This window comes from Periplaneta americana, chromosome 13 (genome assembly GCF_040183065.1).
Source record: "Periplaneta americana isolate PAMFEO1 chromosome 13, P.americana_PAMFEO1_priV1, whole genome shotgun sequence".
Taxonomy (NCBI): Eukaryota; Metazoa; Arthropoda; class Insecta; order Blattodea; family Blattidae; genus Periplaneta; species Periplaneta americana.
Window position 1 is genome coordinate 50961831 of NC_091129.1, and position 22257 is coordinate 50984087.

The 22257-nt window shown below is 36.5% G+C and overlaps 1 protein-coding gene across 2 annotated transcripts in view; it reads right to left on the reverse strand.

The window, feature by feature from the left end:
- Positions 1-22257, reverse strand: part of LOC138711882 (facilitated trehalose transporter Tret1-like) — a 101649-nt gene that overhangs the window by 56099 nt on the left and 23293 nt on the right. For both annotated transcript variants that reach the window (XM_069843158.1, XM_069843157.1), the window contains exons 2-3: positions 17494-17616; positions 11456-11594 (exon numbers count right to left, since the gene is read on the reverse strand). In XM_069843158.1, coding sequence (XP_069699259.1) covers positions 11456-11594; positions 17494-17550 — 196 coding nt within the window. In that variant the 5' untranslated portion in view covers positions 17551-17616. The remainder of the gene's footprint in view (positions 1-11455; positions 11595-17493; positions 17617-22257) is intronic.

Consider the following 22257-nt stretch of genomic DNA (forward strand, 5'->3'; position numbering starts at 1 on the left):
TACAATCGATTACTTATAGGTGGAGATTGGAATTGTGTATTACACGCAAAAGACCAGACAGGCAAATATAACCCATCGCCAGCATTAAAAAATTTAACAAGAGAACTACAATTAATGGATACCTGGGAAGTCTTTCATGGTAATGATGTAGAATATACTTTCCGTCGACAGAATGTTTCGTCCAGATTTTATATCACGCGACTGCATTCAATATACGTATACAGAATACAAGTGATACCTACACCTTTTTCGGATCACGATTGTGTCTGTCTTTCAATGCAGACAGATACACAACTTCCCCTCTATGGGAAAAGCTATTGGAAACTGAACGACTTTTATTGTTTATACCGGAGTATAGAGACCAATTTGTTCAACATTTCGAAACATTAAACAGAAGGGTCAGAAATTCAAAATTCAATATAATGGAAAAATGGATGAAAATAATAAAGCCAGGTTTCAAATCCTTTTATCAGGCTGCAAGGATTCAGCGAGCTCAGGAAACGAGAGCAACTTTGAATTTTTACTACCAGATGTTAGCGGAACTGTATGAGACACAAAAAAACGGAGGGAAATAAATGGAAAGACATCGTGGAAACTAAGTTGAAAATCTGTGAGATCACAAAAAACTGATGCCTGGCGTGATGGTTAGGGCCCGTGTACCGACGATACACGAAGAAGAGCGCTGTGCGCTATACCACCTGGTAAAAGAAAAACGGACGAGTAGAATCAAATATATAGAACAGCTCCGCACTGCCGAAGGGCAGATTGCGAATACTTCGAAAGAATGCATCAAAGAAGTTGAAGAATTTTTTACCTCACTCTATGCTGCGTCTCCAACATCACAGAAGGCAACTACAGACATTCTGAAAAGTGTGAACAGACATCTAAGTCTACAACAACAGCAGGATCTCCAGTCACCAATAACTGAAGAAGAAATTCGTTCAGCATTAGAAGGCGCGCCCAAGAACACTGCTCCTGGTCCTGATGGATTAACCTATCAAGTATACAAGAACCATTGGCGCTTAATTAAAGAATATTTGATAGAACTGATGAATTATATTTTAGATACTGGTTCAGTTATCGATGGTTTCAGTGATGGTGTAGTCACTCTAATTCCGAAAACGACTAACCCAACTACAGTGTCGGAGTATCGACCTATTACCACAGTCTAATACAGTATATACAGTCGCGCAACTTCAACACTTTTTTTGCAAACATTCACGACACTAGCGCTCAAGCGGCAGGCAAGGCACTGGTCATACGGTTGATACAGCCAGCACGTGTTTTAAAGGCATGCGAATGTTATAATAACGTTTTAATCATGCGTCGGAATAAAGGCAATGTGTGCAATGACGAAAATTGCAGTAACAACAAGTTTAAATCTCCGAATTTGTCGTTCTTCAGATTCCCTAAAGACCAAGAGAAAATCATAACTCAGTCATAACCTATAATCCACGCTGTAGGTAGCCCACGTATTGTGTTCTTTATTAGTTATCAGTTACCTATTTGTATGTCAGGAAGGAGAGTTTAAATAAAAACAAAGTAAATACCTGTTACAGTATATTATTGTTTTGCAGAGATCATGTGTAAATGCGTTACCGGTACCATTCGATTTTGGATAATGTATCTACAGTTTTTAATGCAAGTAATTCCATAATTTTTGCATTCGTGTTTTTTTCTTTATATTTTTCAAAAGTTGAATGTTATATTGCATTCAAATAGGGATTATGGTGTTAATTTTTTCAAGAATTCATGGCGTATTATAATCCTTTTGCAAAATATTCACTTCTTGAATAAATCCAGACTGTGTCGATAAATTTCTGATTTGTTGGTGTAGATTCATGTGGCAGACGTATTACGTTCTCAAGAAATAAAAGATCCTTTTTAAATTTAATATAAAAAGCAATCTTTTCTCTAATAATTTGCATGACTGTTATTGGTGTTGAATTTACATTAACAGTGATTATTTGAGCCGTTCAGAGCAGAAGTGGTATAAGTCAAAATTAGGTAATGAGGTTTAAAGTAAAAATTCTGTAAAATACAGCGCAAAGTAGCAATTAATATATCCTTCGTGCTATTCACTGACTACTAATAGTTTAAATAAATTCAATATTAACTGCTACTTTGCGCTGTATTTTACAGAATGTTTACTTTAACCCGCATTACCCATTTTTGACTTACACCACTTCTGCTCTGAAAATAAACTTAGGCCTACATTTTCTGAGTTAATTGAAGTTACAATTTTTTCAATAAAGTTGTGTATTCATTTGTTCTCACCTACGTCATAATAACAGTAAGTGCATGTAAATTACGTATTATATAGGTAGGGTAAGTTAAAATTAAGCTTATGTGTGAAAACTGGAAATGTAATGTAAAATGCGGTAAACTTTCCATAAAAATTTAAACCATAATATCAGCACTATTAGCGACTCAAAATAATAAGAAAAAAAAATTGAAAAATAATGAACTTCATAAATCAATGTCTGTCAAATTAAGGTTTAAATCTTCCCCTTTTTTATTTTTAAGTATACCTCAGCGGCCGAGTTTACCCCAATTTGCGGTATGGAAAATAGTTAATTTCTCAGGAAATAGGGAGAGGAGTTCACCACGCGATGTACCCTACGAGATATGCCCTACAATTTTGACTCTTCTCACAGGAAATATAGAGTTCCAATGGTTTTTAAATATATTTAGGAATGAATTGAATTAACCGTCCACGTACAAACAATTATATTATTTCAAACCATGATACGTGATCAGGGCCATGATTCAGTTGTAAGGAGCAGAAAGAATTACATTTATTCCCAGCTTCTGAAACTTGTAGATTAGCTGCGTGTGAAATTCTTCCAGGATTCTAAAGTAAAATTAGTAAGAACCATATACACTTATTGTATGGCATAAGAATATAAAATATATTACGCAAAACCCGTTTTCTGATGTGTTATCATATGTAGTGTGCACACTTTTAACATGCCTGCCGCTAGAGGGCTACTGTCGCGCCAGCTGTCAAATGTTGGCATATTTTATACGTATGAGTTGCGTGACTGTATCTATTAGACTGTGCTATTACCTTGCTCAACACAGACTACAAGCTATTCATGAAGGTACTAGCAAATAGATTGAAACCAGCATTTCGGAATATATTTGAAATTGGTCAGACATGCGGTGTACCAGAAAAGTCCATTATCCATAATCTTGCCACAATTCGCGACACGGTGCTATATTTTGAAGAACATCATGACGATAGGGGAGCATTACTCTCAGTAGACTTTAATAAGGCGTTTGATCGGATTAATCTTCTGTACTTACAACGTGACATGGAATGTTTCTGCATACCAGACAAAATTAATAGCGTCATCAAAAACATATACAGAACTGCGCATTCCAGGATCCAAGTTAATGGATTCTTTACGCAACGAATACCCATTCAAGCGTCCGTACGCCAACTGCGCATTCCAGGATCCAAGTTAATGGATTCTTTACGCAACGAATACCCATTCAAGCGTCCGTACGCCAAGGATGTCCGTTGTCGATGTTTCTGTTTGAACTTAGTGTGGAACCCCTTATTCGCATGGTACATCTGAACTTAAATTCGAAACAACGAACAACGTGTCCATTATTCACTTGCAGAGTACATGCAGATGATGTACTCTTTCTTCTTCGTGATGCAGATGATTGCGTGATACTGCCACATATATGTTGGAAACGTACAGTGCAGCCTCCTGTGCACAATTGAACACACAGAAGTCTTTCTTGATACCCTTGGGTAGCTGGCCTGACGGACTTACTTTTAATGAGATCACCACGGTACGGCAAGCGGAGATGCTAGGAATGACAGTTTGTAATTCCTTCGAGGAGAGGGTGGAAATCAACTGGACAAAGACAACGGCTCTCACAAGAGTGACACTGTTCCAACAGATACACAGAAATCTAAATCTTTTTGAAAGGGTGTGGCATGTTAATATTTTTTGTTTGTCCAAACTGTGGTACTTAGCACAAATTCTTCCACTTCCAGTTAAATATGCTACGGTCATTGAACGAGCAGTCAGCTTTTATATTTGGAAAGGTTACCTTTATAAATTAAGGAAAGCACAATTGGTCTTACCAAAAGATAAAGGAGGATTGCAATTGATAGCAGTGAAGGAAAAATGTCAAGCACTGATAACACGGAACATTATACGTGGACAACGAGGAGAAAGTGATCCCATGGATAACGAATTCTGGAAACGACACATTCCGCTATTCTGTAGCAGAAAATCCCCGCTACCACAAGCGATACAAAATTTATGGAAGATAATAGAATCATATCCTCCAGACCTTATTACAGCGGACACAAAACAACAAACAAAACTGATATATAAATACATCATAAAGAACAGCATTCATTCTCCACGTATCGTGGAACAATTTCCGAATCAACGCTGGCAGAAAATCTGGCACAATATACATGTGGCCAATATTCCTACGGCATGGCAGACAACAGTTTATTGTTATATCAATGAAATTATACCGACGGAAGAAAGGAAACACCGACACCATCTGACGGACTCGCCTGCATGTAAAATATGCGGTTTCATAGACACATTGAAACACCGTATAACTATTTGTGGAACTGCAAAAACGACTTGGAACGGAGCAAAAAAATCTATTGCAGCAAATATGGCCTACGTCAAAACTGAATGACCGGTATCAAACCTTATTGTTAATGGATCCTCCAACAGACAATGCGGTATTCGTAAAAGCTTGGCTTGCCCCTGGCTTTTGGCATTACCAACTCACGGCTTCATCCCATACGATGGAGGAATTTGTAAAAATACTAACAACAGAACGAAAAAATTTGGAGCAAAAGTGCAGCGGCAGATATTTCCAGAATTGTCAAGAACTACAACTATTGCACCTTTAAAATATGGATATATGTTACGAAATGTTGAGTGTGTGTGTCATACGTTGTTCCTAATGTAAGTCTATACATGGGGTCATTGAATAAGTAAGGTCTTGTCTGACAAGAAAATGAAATGATCAAATTATACTCATTTGGGTGATGTCTAGGAATACAGGTTTCGGTTCGTATCTGTGGTGTTATGGAGAAGTGTTTACATATATGGTAAAGTTTCTTGGTTCAACGACTTTGGTCTAGAAACAGTGACAAGTCTAGGTGTGAACGTGTATAATAAATATATGTATATTTTCACATACTGACAACAAACTGGTATTTTTGTAACTTTTGAGATGACGACTACATTATCAAAGAGTGGTTGTACTTAATAGGTTAAGAAAGAGAATTTGTTTACCACTGCACTCAAATTTTATCAAAATAGAAGTATATGTGAGTTTATATTTCACAAAAAGAGTTGGTTAAGATGTGAAAAAATAATAATAATAATAACAATAATAATAATAATAATAATAGTAATAATAATAATAATAATAATAATAATAATAATAATAATAATAATAATAACAGAGGATACAGTTAGATTACAAATTATGATAAAACTGACCAAAAAAGGTATTAGTTGTGATATTTGTAATACAATTTAAATAATATAAAAAAAAGATCTCGTAGCATAATATATATAAAAAAATTGTCATTTTATATCTAAAAAAGCTATTGAATAATTTATTTCACTCTCTACTGTAAATGTCAGGCTTTCGTGTAATTTATTCAACAAATGTACAATTGTATTATCTATTAATTTATTTTCATAAATTATAAGTGTCATCTACAAATCTATGAAAGTCTTTTATGTTATGGTTATTTAGGATGTCACTGATAGTATCATCTTCTATGTTTTGTAGGAAGATATCGGTTTGAATTCCAGATAATGGATTACCCAGTGCTAGGCAAACATTCTGTTTATATAATTTTTATCGAAGTTAAGCAATATTGTGAAGTAACATTATTTATTAGATTTAATTTTTGTTGGATTTTATTCAATGGTATTTGAAGGTTAATTAATTTTGCTTCGATAACATTTATAGTTTCTTGAAGTGTGATATTTGTATATAAGTTTTCTATGCCAAGGGACATCAGTTTTGAATCTAGGTTAATGTTCAGTTTGACTAGATTATCTATTATAAGCTTCGTGTTGTTTATTGTATATTGATTTTGTAATTGTAAGGTTGGTTTTAACCATTTGTCAAGAGAAAATAAATTAAAAAAGAAACTGTAATTGTGTATTATGTATATGTTGTGTGTATGTTATTGTATGTTTATATATTTCGTATTGTCCTAAGATGTTTAACTGTGAACTTTTTGGTGTGATGTGTAAAATATCCATATCTTTGTAGTCATGATTATTGTTGATAATGTGTTCTGCGTAATTTGATGTATTGTAGGGTTTGGTTATACCTTTAATGTGTTCATTATATCTTGTATGAAAGGATCTTCCTGTCTGTCCTACTTATGTAAAAAATGTGGGCAACTATTGCATTTTAGTTTGTAAACTCCATTTGAATTTTATTTATTTGAATGTTTAATGTGATTATTTAGATATTTCTGTGTTGTGTTATTTGCTTTGTATGCTATCTTGTATTTTAGTTTTCTGAATGAAGTTGCAATTTTGTGAGTATTGGTATTGTGATATGTTAATGTTATGTATTTATTCTCACGTGGTGTTTGTGTTGCTTTGTTCTGTTTTAGTTTTGCCTTTTTTATTAGTGTGTCTATTATGTTAGAGTTATATCCATTGTCTTGTGCTACTCCTCTGTCCCATAATAATTGTCCGGTACGCCGAAATGGTATTACAGTAATTACAGACGACGGGGCAAATGAGAAGTGCACGCATGAGGAGAAGCACAATAGATCAGTGTACAAGGTTATGCAGAGCAATAACGTGATCTCATTGAGACAAACAACACACACCACCCAGAAAATTACCGAAAGTGGGTATTGGTTTTCAACTCACCGGTATGGCGCTATATACAAACCAGTGTAGCAAAGCAAGCTGGAAATCGCTAGTAGAGCATACTCCTGCAGTGAGTACTTACTTTTGAACAGACATGGACATCCTGGGAACACAACTGGCGGTAGTGAGTGACAGGGGTAGCAAGAACGAACGGCAGGCGTTATAGGAGTATCTGTTGAAAAACACTACGGCTGACTTAGTAAAGAATAGTGCCATAACAGGTGCGGCCGAGAAATTTAATGTCAGTAAAAGAACAACACGCTATATTTGGCAACGGGGGCGGCAATCTTTGGAAAGTGGATCCATGCTCATCACCAAATTAACCCGAGCAATAAATGCAAAATGGCCTCCTGGACCGCGCACAGGGGAATTCAGGTGTCAGTTCAGCAGGACAATGCGCGTCCGCATATCGCTCCCAATGACCCCACCTGGATGGACGCTGCAGCAGCCAGTGGAATCACTTTGGAACTCGTGTGTCAACCGCCAAACAGTCTGGATATGAATGTTTTAGATCTGGGTTACTTCCAGGAAATTCAGTCTCTCCAGCATCAGTCAGCTCCACAAACTACTGATGAGTTGATCGCCGCAATTGAAACAGCTTTCTCTCAGCTGACACGCAACAAGCTCAACAACGTCTTCCTCACTTTGTAGTTCAATCTGATTGAAATAATGAAAGTTAATGACTGAAAGAACAACAAGATTCCCCATATGCAGAAGGGGCACCTGGACCACCTCATCGTCCTGCCATCTCGCTTGGAGTGTCCTCGGAACATTTACGACAAGGCTACAGTAGCACTGCAGCAATAGGTCTGTGGTTCTAGGCAAACTGTTAGAATGACAACCTTCCCGGTCTAACAGGCAGTTTTTTCGTCTTTACTCGTAGGAGAATGTTTTTCTTTGTTTCACTACTTGGTCAATTTGTACTATTCCTGGAGTTAATAAAGTTGCACTCCTAGAAGTATTTATTTTGGCTCAATGACTAGCCAATTTGTACTGATCCTGGAATCATAAAGTTGTACGAGTAGTATTCATATTCTTTTTTTGGCTCAATGATAGGCCAATTTATACAGATCCCGGACTAATAATGTTTTTCTTTTGCTAATTGAGTACAATTTTGTACGGATTCTGGAGTAATACAGTTGTATTACTCATTCATGTGTTTCATTTTGCTCGTATGTAAACGCCAATGTAAAATTATGGATATCGGACAATTATTATGGGACAAGAAATAAAAGCGTACCGGACAATTATTATGGGACAGAGAAAGTATATATTTTATTGTGTTTAATTCTTCAGTGCAGTTGTCATTATTTATAGGTATATTAATTAATCTGTGTGTCATTGTACGGAAAGCTGCATGTTTATGTTGTATGGGATGGTTTGATGAATTGTGTATATGTGTTGTGGTTGTGGTGGGTTTCCTGTATATTTTGAATTCGTGTCTGTTATTTGTTTTGGTTATGGTGATGTCTAAGAAGTTTATAGCTTGGTTATGTTCTGTTTCTATTGTGTACTTTAATTTGGAATGTATCTTGTTGAGTTGTTGATGTAGGTTTTCTATTTGTTTTTTTGTTTCCACTATATAGGACTATTATGTCACCTACATATCGATGCCAATACATTATTTTCTCTGCGTGTTTGTTGTTGTCGGTGTTTAGTATGTATATTTGTTCTATGTTGTGAATAAAGATTTCAGCTAATATGCTTGATATAGGTGAACCCATTGGTAATTCTTCAGTTTGTGTATAATATTTATTGTTATGTGTGAAATAATTTTGTTTTGTAATAATCTCTGTAATGTGTATAATTTCGTCAATGTGAGTCTGTGGTATGTTATTTTTGATAAGCATTTTTCGAAGTATTTCAAGTGTTTCTGTTACTGGTATGTTTGTATATAGGTTTTCGATGTCAAATGATGCTAATGTTGTGTTGTGTGGAATATGTTTGTGTTTTACTTTGTTAACTAGGTCTATGGTGTTGATTATTGTTGTTGGGTTTTCAAATTTTATACTATTTCTTATAATGTTGTCTATATATTTCGCTAATTTGTATGCTGGTGCATTCTTGTAGTTAATAAGAGGCCTGATTGGTATTTTGTTTATGAATTTTTGGTAATGCATTTAATTTGGGTGCGTGAGGTTTAATTTGTTTCAATTGTTGTTTTTTGTTGTTAAGTATGATGTGAGTGTTTCGATTTATTGTATTTTTGACTACAGTTTTATATTTTGTTGTTGGCTCTGTTTTTATTTCTGTGATGTTATTTTCGTGCACCGTAACAATGAATGCTCAAGACATGAAAGACAAAATTAACACATTTTTCACGAAAATCTAACAAAAATCTAATGCTGATGGCACAGAAATACGTAGGCTGGTGGCAGAGAATGATATTTAGAATACCCGGGCTGTAATAATAATTAAATATTTCTCTGAAGGAGAAGACGTATCATTTAACATAGGATGAATATAATAATGATAACGGTATCCACTCCGGGAAGGTGAAAGTCATGAAGATTTAACGGACTATATCTGCACTCCACAAGCGCTGGCCCGAATGAGAGTAATTAAATACAGAACTCCAACCTTGAAACGACGCAGATCACAATCTGCGTAGAAATGTCGACATAGGTCGTACAACTATTACAACACATCAAATTTTCTGAGTGAAGAATCTTCTTTCTTGTCTAACGATGATAATGATGCTCCGGAAGTCAGGATACAACAAATAATGGAGAACTGGCAAGTGCTCTACTTGCGATCGGATACGTCGTAGCTGGGTCTTGACATCAGAACAGCGTTCCGTCAGGAAGGATACCCCATGTTGTCAAATACATTCCTGTACAACTAGCCGGGCAAACCCGGGCTCGGCAATATACAGGCTGCCGACGAGTTCAATGCTGAAAGCTGCCACTACAACTTCATCTGGCTGTCTCCATACGACGACTCGTCTCGGACCCAAGAGGCAGGTCGTTCGCTACCAGCCGAGCGACGTGCACCATCGATAGTCCCAAGCTCCAATCGGAGACGCGAAAAAAGGGGTGAGTTCAAAAATAGAAAAAAAAAACAAGATATAGCCACCAGAACAAAGATAATATCCCCGCAGCATGTAAATATAGCACAATTATAAATATAAATATGATTAGTAATCATTTTCTTCTTCCTGAAGAAATTCAGCAGGGTTAAGGTCATTCATAAATTTCCTAACTTTGTTCTCCACACCTGCATTATGTTGATGTTTTGCAGTGTCATCTTTATATATAGCGATGTCATCTAACTCAGTCCCAGTTATGCATCTTGCATTACATTTCTGTCGATCCTCACATCTCCAATATCTTCTTCTTCCATCTTCGCTGACTAAGTGGAAATGGTAGCAGTAGGCCTATCCATTATAATGTAACATTGGTTGCCTTCGACGTGGATATACAACCTATGCCATAATTTTTAACATCAAAAATGGAAAACATAATTATATATTCATACTTTTTAATATCCAAAGGAAAATGGAACGTATCTAAAAATCAGACGGCAATGATGACACTACTTTCTATTGTAATTTTAGGTATAATGTATTCCAAGAGGGACGAAAGTTTATGGGCATAAAAGGTATGGGCAAAACGTATGGATGGACGTAAATTGTATGCACCAATCAATTGTGGACGAGAGAACGTGGACGAAAGGTAATGGACGAAACAAATTGTGGACAAAAGGTAGTGGACTAAAGGCCGGCAAACCTTTCGTTTCGCTATAACATATATGATCGAAATGATAGCCGTCGAAATCTTGGATTTAAAATATCAGCATTCTAATCAATTCAAATGAATAAAAAAGAAAATGTAAATTAATGTTAAAAAATACATAAAGAAATTTTAAAAAAGAATATTCTGCGACAAGATGTGGTGACTATCAAAACGATAAATATTTATCGAAATTAAATAATATACATTGAATAACTAACTAGTTAATTACCAAAACTTACTTAAATCACAGTAAAGTTCTTGTCTTGCTATCTCATTGCTCCTCTTTTGTATCATTTTGTACATTAAAGTTGAACATTAAATGAAATATGCTTCAATAGTAACTTGATCAGCGTAGTTAAATAACCAAGTAAAAATAATAATAACTTGACAATTTGTCACAATTAAGTTTATTTTAGTAAAACGATTAGTGGTATGTATTATACAAGCAAAATCGTGCTTTAAGCTTATGGCTTTGTGTCTCTATAAACTAATTTAAACTTTATTTTTATACTGGAATTCTTAAGCCAGATATTAGATGGACACATGGTGCGGTTGATATGACGTGCAGTCAGTATAATGTGTGTGAATTCATCGATGTAAACACAACACCTGATGTTGACAACGTCCTCCATGCATTGTCATAACTCTATCCTTACGTTTGCGTACTTCGTAGAAGACTACATATTTTGTTTATTATTATTATTATTATTATTATTATTATTATTATTATTATTATTATTATTATTATTTTAGTCCAAACACTTCATGAGAAACAAATTCAGAGTGTAGTCGTCAATCTGAAAGAGTACTCACCGATCCACGAGGCTTCCTCGTACGTAACACGAGGTTCGTGGTCGACCGCCATCATGGCCGGCAGAGTCACGCCGGAGAAGCCGAACATCATTCCGGTCACAATGGTGCCCAGGTTGGCGGCGGCGCCGGCAGCCAATTGCTGCAACATATCACAATATATTCAGGGCCGGATTTAGGTAAAGTGCCGCGCCTAGGCAGTACTAAAATTTGACCCCCCCCCCAACTCCCACAAACAATTTATAAGCAGTTATTATGCAGGTCATGTTTAGTTTAAGTTAGTTTTAGATGAAATGTTACAATTCACAAAACAATAAATTACTGTAATCAAAATACACTTTCTTCACAGAGGAAGCATTGATGATGTCATCAAAGTCGATCTGACGAAGAACATCAGACTCAATGCAAAGGAACATATTCAAACTTATTCATTGTTGAAACAAAATTGATTCGTGAAAGACATAGTGTGGTTTAAATACCGGGTGTTTCAAAATGAATATCGGGGTTTTAAAGATTTATACTATTTATTACATTTAACGTACAATTATTATAAATAATATATGAAATGAAAGAGCAACTCAAACAATTTTGTACGCGCAAGCAATGTTTCCTCTGTCCTCTGTTTCAGAAAGCGCGTTGAACGAGTGAGAGAGTCTTTCACGCGTAGCCCCAAGAAATCTGTTCGGAAGGCTAGTCGTGAATTAGCAATTCCAGCGACATTTGTGTCGAGAATTTTAAGGAGACGCATATGGATGTACGCGATTGGTTAAACGACGTTGTACTCGACCGCTGGATTGGTCGAAAGGGGCCGAATGACAGAGCTTGTTTCGCATGGCCTCCACGTTCACCAAATCTTACGCCATGCGATTGTTACCTTTGGGATTCATAGAGGATCGTGTGTATGTACCTGCGCTACCAGCTGACCTACCGGACTTAAGACAGAGGATTGAAGCAGTTGTTGGAACAATTACTCCAGATACACTGATCAAGGTTAGGAAAGAACTCGCTTATCGTCTCGATGTGTGCCGTGTGACGAATGGTGCTCACATTGAGCACTTGTAGCAAAGCTGTTTGAGTTGCTCTTTCATTTGGTGTATTATTTATAATTGTACGTTTAAACCCCAATATTCATTTGAAACACCAGGTACAATAAATAATGTTTAATTTTTCAATCTTATGACTTACCAATTTAATATTAACATTCACTAAAACATGTTGGATATTGCTTCTTTTTAAGCATCGGTTTTGTTGGTGGTTTAACCATTAGGCCTACGTGTATTTCTTACTTTGATAGGAAGTATATTAAGCAGGATAAATTGAAAAATAACCTCAAACTCTTTGCGAAATAAACATTTCATATCGAATTTGTATAGTGCACATGCTCAAAAGTGATTAAATAGTATTGTTGACGATATACGAGGTCGTGCTGAAAAGTAATATCTCCTAACTTTTATGTGAAAAAATTTATAGTTATTTGAGTGAAACAAAACTCGTAACTTGTTACAACCTTACTGTTCCTACCTGTTGTTCTATTTTTCCACATATTCGCCCTGGCGCTGAATACACTTCTTCCAACGGGTGACCAGTTTCTTGTTACGGTCACTGTAGAATGTTTCACTCTGATGACCAAACCACAGCCTCACTTCTCTCTGCACTGCATCGTCGAAATCAAAGAGCTGTCCTCTCAGGTGTTTTGGGAACAGGTGAAAATATATTATGGCGCCAGTCGGGACTATATGGAGAGTGATCAACAACAGCGAAAATAAGACGCTGAATGGGTTGTTGTCAGTGCACTGGTGTGCGGACTAACGTTGCCATGCTGTAGGAAGGGCTGCTCCTTATCTGAACGAACAATATTCAAATTCGTGCTTTTAGTTTTTTAGGGTTTCAAAATACATTACAGAATTAATGGTAGTGCCTTTAGGCATAATTCCATATGTACCAAATCTTGAATAGCCCAAAAGACTGTAAGCATGAGTTTGCCTGCTGATGGCACAGGCTTGAACTTTTTTGGTACAGGTGATCCTTTGTTACGGAACTTCATTGATGACCTCTTGTTTTGGGGATCGAACCGGTGTACCCAGCTTTCGTCACCTGTGACAATGTTCTTTAAGAATTCATTGCCTTCCCGTTCTTAGCGCGGAAGAAATTGTTGGTAAATGTCCAATCTCTTCTGTTTCTTGTGAGGAAGGAGCATTTGTGCGCAAATTTTCCGGAATCCCAGTTCTGCAATTATCACCTGCACACGCTCCCACACTGGATTGACAGATGTTCCTGCGTTATGCAACGATTCGCTGTAATGAGTTCATTGATACGATTCCGGTGAGTGGTATAAAATGCATCTGTAACGTTTGGAGTATATATTTTCTAATGTTATAGCAATGCAGATTATGTTTGATGTTATTTAACGCAATTTATTTATGCAAATTCTAGTGCAAATATCATAATAGTGCTACAGGTTTTGTTTGACATTTTTCAATGTTACTATATGTACCATTATAGATTGTAGCTTATCAATATTTCCCAACGTTATGTATCTATACAGAACATTACAGTGCAATCCAAATCTCCTGATGTTTAGGTATGTATACTTGTACCTACGGCAATAGCCAGTAGTAACAGTGCTGCGTTGCCGCATACGGATATTCGTTGACGTCGCTTGTAAAAATAATACGTACGCTCGGACAAGTTCTTCGTGACAAGATGTCTACATGTGATTAGGCTGAATGACATTATTTTTCTGAATATATAGAAACAAGAATATCATTTGTATGCCAAGTAATTCGAATTTTATGCGCCTTAATCGAGTCCAGCGGATTCATGATTTTTATGGTCTTCCACGAGTGATGTTTGCACAGCTGTGTGCCGATAAAAAAAAGTCTTTCAAAGCATTAAGACTATTAACTGTAAACAGTAGCCATTCAGCGACATAAACCTTAGATAAAAGTAATTACGAACTGAGAACCGAAAATACCAGCTAGATTTCTGTTTGTGTTGTGTGTAGGTATACGACAAGATTCGTGATTGTCAGTGAAATAAATAATTCGTTTGTAGTAACATTTGCTGTCTGTTCTTCTCAGTTTGTTATTTTATTTGTTTATTAGTATGTATGAAACTCAATTATGCCATTGAGCAAGGGCACTACTAGTAAAAGTAGTAGATCCAGTGGATGTAATATTAAAATTCTGAAATTATGTTCAATGTCTAAATTTATTCAGAAAATATTCGTACTAAGAAAAAAAAAACTTAACTTTTCTAAGTGACAAGAGCTAACAGCCGAGGCGTGTTCAATAAATGTATCAACCATGTCACGTGTATGCAGGGAAGTGAAAAAAGCGGAAACGCAGGGCTCTAAGAAATTGTTCATCTCGCCCAGAAAACATTAATATACCTAAAAGAATGACGAATTTAAATGACCTGGAAAACAGACCATTGGCATTTCCCATGGAATTACAAACATGAATTTAAAGGTATGACTTTTTAATACATTATTTATTATTGTATGAATAAATTCGGGTAAATTAGGGTCTGTTGGACAGTCGGGCATGTTGGACACTTTGTACTTTAACGTGTTGCCTCGCCACTTGTGGCTACACATTCTGCTAGAAGTCAGTGACGGAAGTAGTCACGAGTGGGGCTACTTCCGTCACTGACTTCTAGCAGAATGTGGTGCCCACAAGTGGCGAGGCAACACGTTAAAGTACAAAGTGTCCAACAAGCCCGACTGTCCAACAAACCCTAATTTACCCTATTTATTATTATTGTACTGTTTTGTTACTGAGAACGGATCATGTTTTCAACATCGGCCGCCCATATCTCCCGCCAGACGAGTTCGGTGGAGCACACATTACCCGCTCCGTAGGTTTCACAACGTCGCGTTTGCACGTTATTGGCTCTCGTGAAACGTCAAGAGATTAGGACTCCACTGTAGATTTTATTTTCCAATCTAGCATACCATTAGAGATTGTAATAGATGTTGTCCGACATTTTTTTACCATTATAGATTTCAGTTAGTAATTTTCAATATTATGCACCAATACAAATTCTAGAATGATAATTTGCAATGTAGGAATCAATAGTAGTTATTTAACAGATTGTACTTCATATTCTCCAATGTTATGCATATGAAATAGGAATTCCACTTCATATTTTAATAGCTTACTTATCAATACAGACTTTAATTTATACTTTGTGATCTAATGTATCAATAAAGATTCTAGATAATAAAAAAGCAGTAGGTTTTAAAGCAGGGATGTCGAACAGCGCTCTCAAACTGTGAAACGATTAATACTGGTTCCTACCGTGGCTGAGTTACAACGACAGTCAGCTCGCAGTAGCAGTGTTCTGTACGCAGTCTGTTTATCAACTCTGGCGACTGGTATGGATATGGAACGACGATTCAATAGTGAATAGAGAGATATATATTTATTTACCTTAAAGAACGAAAAGGCACATTGCTTAATATGTAGAAAGGAACTTGGATACATTGCGCATCATAATATTAAAATACATTTTAATTCTACACGTCATGCTGAAGCTTATGGACTAGAAAATTTATCCGGTTTCACTCGTGAAAAGGCTGTAGAAGAATTAAAATCAAGATTGAATTCAGAAAACCTTCCATCATCATCGGTTGTTAGTAGAACAAGTTTGGTTCGTGCTAGCTATAAAATCTGTGAAATTATTGCAACGGCTTCAAAGGTATTTAGGCCTACTGACGGAGAATTTGTGAAAGGCTGTCTCACAGCTGTTGCAAAAGAGATATGTCCGGAATACGTTAATGATTTGAAATCTATATGTCTGTCTCATAATATTGTTGCAGAGCACATATCAGAAATGGGCGATAACTTGGAGGAACAACTGATAGCAAGAATAAAAACTTTAACTTATTACTCACTATAGCTGTTGATGAAATTACCGACCGGAAAGATACGGCGCAGCTAGCTGCAGTATATTCATAAGAGGTGTCGATTCAGATTTCAATGTTCATGGAGATCTTATAGATGTCATTTCACTAAAGGATCTAACTCGAGGAGAAGATATTTTTGAATCTGTAGCAAAACCTATGAACAAAATAAATTTCAAGTCACGCTAAAAGTAATTAATTTTATACATCAAAACAGTTTGCGTTTCTGAATTTGAAGTAGCACTGCTACAACACATACACACAAAGTTGATATTTTAAACATGATATTCACAACATTATTAATATCATTATTATTATTATTATTATTATTATTATTATTATTATTATGTTTTACCTATTTCCGTCACTAACGAACAACATTCATGGAATGACCTAGTAGATGAAACTCTATTATTATTATTATTATTATTATTATTATTATTATTATTATTATTATTATTATTATCATCATTTGACCTCATGTAGACTACATTCTTTTTTTATCAGAGTTCATCAAGTGCAAATCTAAACTGAGTTCCTAATCAATTGGTAAGATGTATAAAAGTTATCAAAGTACCAGCCGCCGCAATTTCGCTTTTGTATGCGATCATTCGGCCGGTCTGTCTGCTATCTGTGTTCAACCGTTGCACGGTAAGGGAGGAGTGAAGGCTCTGCAGTTCACAGCTCGAGAGCGCTGTTCGACACCCCTGTTTTAAAGTGTTGTATTGAGATGATGTCTGACTCTTCAACCAAACAAAGGGGAAAGAAATCGTAAACTTAGACATACGGCAATGTAATGCAAGTCTGAATTTCAATAAATCCTTCGGAACTAGACTTGCATTTAATTTGAGAGTATGAAGCAAATCTCGATATACCTCTCATATATTTAAATAATACTCATACACTTGGCATAACGCTGTAAATGTGAACTATACATGTTATTGTAGAACGCAGAGAAAATCACGCAATTAAAATTCACTGTAGAAGTAAAAGATTTCGCATGCCAATTCCCTAGAAATTTTCATTCCAAACAAATTGTATTAACAATTTGCTCGTAATTCGACTGGCAATCTGAAGTTTGATCACAAAAATTGGCGACATAATTATTTTTATTATATTCATTTGTTTCACTCACCTTGTAGGTGGACATTTCTCTGCCAGTTGCCGTCGCATCGCCTCTTTCGGTCGCCATACGTTCGCTGTGGAGTTATCTGCGCTGTAGAATTCGGTTTTTATCCGGCAGAGTAATTGCGGCTTCCTGTTGAGTGAATGGTTTGTTACTAAGGTTGCATGTCTTTATTTTCTGTAATTGTGTAATCATTCCTATAATGCAGTTAATCTAAGCATATATCATTTCAGTGCTGTGCATGATTAGGCAGTCTACGGAGCGACTGTTCGTGCGCTTTCAATCGAAGACCCCCGGTTTTCCCCGAATGATATCGTAACAATTTTCATTTGAACGAGAAAGGAAGTTTGGCGTAGAGGTATATTTTTCTCTGAGGATTCCTTAAATCGGATCACGTAGTGGTTCGAATCCTCTTACATCTGCGTATTTCTTTAATGAGTGTCATTTTTTTTTTTTTTTTGTTTATTCTCTCTTTTTAAAATGCTATCTTAGCTGACAGACTATTTCTGCGTTTTAAATTCATAGCATGTGTGCAAGAACATGTTAGTTTTGTTACTAATCTCAATCGCGCTCTGACAGCGCTTGGGTGAGGTTGTGCGAGCGAAGCTTTGCTGTGTACGTCCAGTTTGATATAGTACATAGAGTAATAGTGATTTGAATATGAGTTCTAAGATTAATAGAGTGAATACCATGAAAGCAACATTCAACAAGGAACAACAACGACCAACAGCAATAGATATTCATCAGTGGATTGCAGAAAATTTACAGGTACGAGAATCGGATTTGCAAGCTATTCAACTAGTTAGTAAACAGAATGCGGTTTATTTGAAATTTACTGGTAGCAGTGTGTATGAAAATTATTTACGGAAACATGAAGGTACAACAACTATAAAATTGCAAAATGGTGACAGTGTTTCAGTTATAATAACACCAGGAGATGTCGACATGACTACAGTTAGGGTGTTTAACATTCCACCGGAAGTGCCAAATGACAGGATTACCAATACATTAATGAATTATGGTAGAGTGCAATCAATTGTTAATGAAAAATGGGCACATAGATACCGATTCGCGGTCGATACTGGCATACGTATAGTACATATGTCAGTTGAAAAGCCTATTCCATCCTCTCTAATAATTGCTAACTATGAAGCGTATGTTACATACGTCGGGCAAGAAAAAACTTGTTATCAATGTGGCAGTGTTTCGCATGTTCGTTCTCATTGCCCACAACGTATTTTCCGTCAGCCCGTTACTGTAGCTCCAAGACAAAAGCTTACCTTTAGTGATATACTTCAATCGCGAAGGTCTACAGATGAGATACTCAGTAATCCCGTCGAGAATGAACCACACGGACAGGCGACTGCCCCATTGCCCTCTACCTCCACTGTAAACAAGACCAATAACCTCGAGATGTCAGTAATTCAACAGGAACGACTATCCGACAGCCACAGAGACACAGCAGCTGATTGTCCCGAGTTAGTCGACAAGATAGACGTAAATCGGAACACTCAACCAAGTACACATGACGAAGTTACTAATATACAGATCGGATCTGAAACTGATTCGGCTGACGAAAACGACATTGCACTAGGTAATGAGAACAATTCAACTGAAAATGAAGACGATATTCCCGATAATAAACGTCGTAAGAAAGAACCTTCTGAACAAACTTCTAAGCAAACAAAAAGTAGTTCACAAGAAACTAGAGACAGATTTAATGTGATTTCACCTCATGTGATAAGTGAAACTCACAACCCACAACTAATGATTCAAGATACAGGAGCTGCTCCAAGTGAAGATGAGGGGAAGATCCCTTCTTCTCAGCCGGATTGCATCCAAGATCCCCGACTACAAACACTAACAGCGACGAATAACACCATGTGGAGCGATGAAATGGAAGTTGTAAATCTTAACCTTTCCAGGGAAATAGGAAGTAATGACCATGGACACGTGGACAAAGCTCCTGCCAAATCTACAAAAACAAATACTAGTAATAGAAAGCATCCATATAAATCAGAAGAAGGCAAATTCTTTCTTCCTACTTTAAAAAAAAACATAAGTAACTACTACCTGAGTATTTCTATAACACATGTATATGGCGCATACCGTATGCTATAATATTCGGCTGCTCTTTATGACGCTCACGTTCATAGTAGCGTCCCTAAATTTCGGTGGTAGTTCCTCGCCAACAAAAATCAATGCTCTCAATAATTTCCTGAAAGCACACGATATCGACATTCTCTTTATGCAAGAAATACGTCATTCAGATTTTACTGGTATCTACAATTATAATGCTTATGTTAATATCGGAACCCACCCGTTAGGAACAGCTATCTTAACTAAACCTGCCATAGAACTACAATCTATTCAGAAACTCCCATCAGGACGAGGTATATGTGGCACGTACCAAAATCACACTTTTTGTAATATCTACGCGCCCTCAGGGTCAAATAAACATACGGAAAGGAATGATTTTTTTAGAGAAGAGATTCCATACTTATTGCGGTCACTGCCTCAATATCTGATCCTTGGCGGTGATTTTAACTGTGTACTGCGAAGGGAGGATTGTACTGGAACATTTCGTCCGAGTAACACACTTCAGGTTTTAATACAAAATTTACATCTCAGTGATGCCTGGATATCTAAGAGAACAAATGTGCAATTTACATTTTACACGTGTGTCTCCGCTTCTAGACTAGACAGATTCTATACTACGAAAGCTATAACGTCCAGAATACAGTCCATAGAAGTTTTACCTGCCATTTTTTACTGATCACGAAGCGATTGCAATGCATATTTCCTTGGATGTAGCCTTCATTCCACAACGGAAATCTTACTGGAAACTCAACACTTCAGTTCTCCAGAATCCTGATTGTATTGAAACCTTTAAGTATCTTTGGTCGACATGGCTCCTTCGACAAAATAGATATATGGATTGGTGGGATTTATACGTGAAACCACAGATTAAAAAATTCTTCCAGCAAGTTTCCCTTTCTGCATATAGAGATCAAGAAAATCTGTTAAATTTCTATTTTCGATGTATCTATGATATTCAGAAACAATCTCAACCATCACTAGAACGTCGTAAGCAAATGCATTTCTATGAAGCTAAAATTCTCAGTATTTACAGGGAACGTATGCAGGGATTACAAATTCGTTCTAAAGATACGTATCACATTAGTAACGAGCGCATCAATCTCTACCATCTCATCAAGATGTCAAAGAGACGTCGAAGTGGTATGATTTTACACGTTAAGAACAAGAATGGCCAAGTAGTGAATACACAACCGGATATTGCTAGGTCATTTAAAGAATATTACACAGAGATATTTCAAGATAATTCTTCACATAATTATAGTCTCAATTCACTCAATTTACCTAATCCGATACGTTTAGATGCACAAGACAATACTACATTAGAGATGCCGATCAGGAAGGAGGAAATTTATGAAGCTTTACTACAGGGTAAAAAATCAAAAACACCAGGGTCTGATGGACTGCCACATGAATTCTATTATGTTTTTTGGGACTGCATAAGTCAAGAGCTTACTAATGTGTATAATGTTATTTTACAAAGAGGCCGTTTATGTACATCACAAAAACAAGGCATCGTGGTACTAATACCAAAGAAAGGAAGAAAAGCAGAACTCAGTGATTATCGTCCTATCACTCTCCTTAATTATGATTACAAGCTCCTGGCTCGTGTCCTGACGAATCGTCTTAAGCAGTTCTTACCGAAATTAATTCACCCTGCACAGAGTTGTGGTGTCAATGGACGATCTATATTTGATGTCAATTGTGCTTTGCGAGATGTAGTAGCACACTGTAATCATGCCAATAAAGCAGCTGTCATTGTGTCCTTAGACTTCCGACGTGCATTTGACAGCGTTCAGCATAAGTATTTATATGAAGCACATGGTATAAGTGAAAAAATGATAAACTACGTGCGGTGTTTGTACACTGATACGTGTTCTGCCCTACAAATCAACGGCTACTTAACTTCCAATATTCCTGTAACACAATCTATTCGTCAAGGGTGCCCTGCCTCCATGGTATTATTCTCCCTTGTGTTAAACCCTCTCCTCTATCTTCTGAATGACAGGTTATCTGGAGTTAGCATAGGTTCATATACACTAACAGTACAAGCGTATGCTGACGATGTGAGTGTTGTTTTATCGAATGATAATGATATACAGAAATTATGGGACCTAGTTGCACCCTTTAAAGATATTGCAGGTCTTGAAATCAATACCGAGAAATCCTATGTACTACCTATAGGTCCTTTGGCTGAACAACAAAATGTGTACCCCCTGACGACAGTGGACAACATGAAAATCCTTGGACTCGTTTATCATAGTCAAGTCAAAATGATGCAGAGCTTAAACTGGGATCCCATTGTGCATAAAATTAAAATTTTGGCAAAGGACATGTATCAGCGTGACATTAGTCTCTATGAACGTATATGTGTTGTCCACACATATATATTATCTCAGTTATGGTATATTGCACAAGTTATTATTTGTCCTCAGAAGCATGTTCGACAAATCACAGCGGCCATCTTGTGGTATATTTGGCGTGGATATATATTTAAGGTCCCGATTTCGACGTTGTATCTTGACCCAGAACACGGAGGCCTTGGTTTATGGAATATACATTTAAAATGTCTGAACTTATTCTTATATAGAGGTCTGCAAATGGAAAAACAAAATGCAAGTTTTACAGCTGCCTGGTTTTCTGAATGGAGAAATTCTATCGATTTGCAAATCCCTC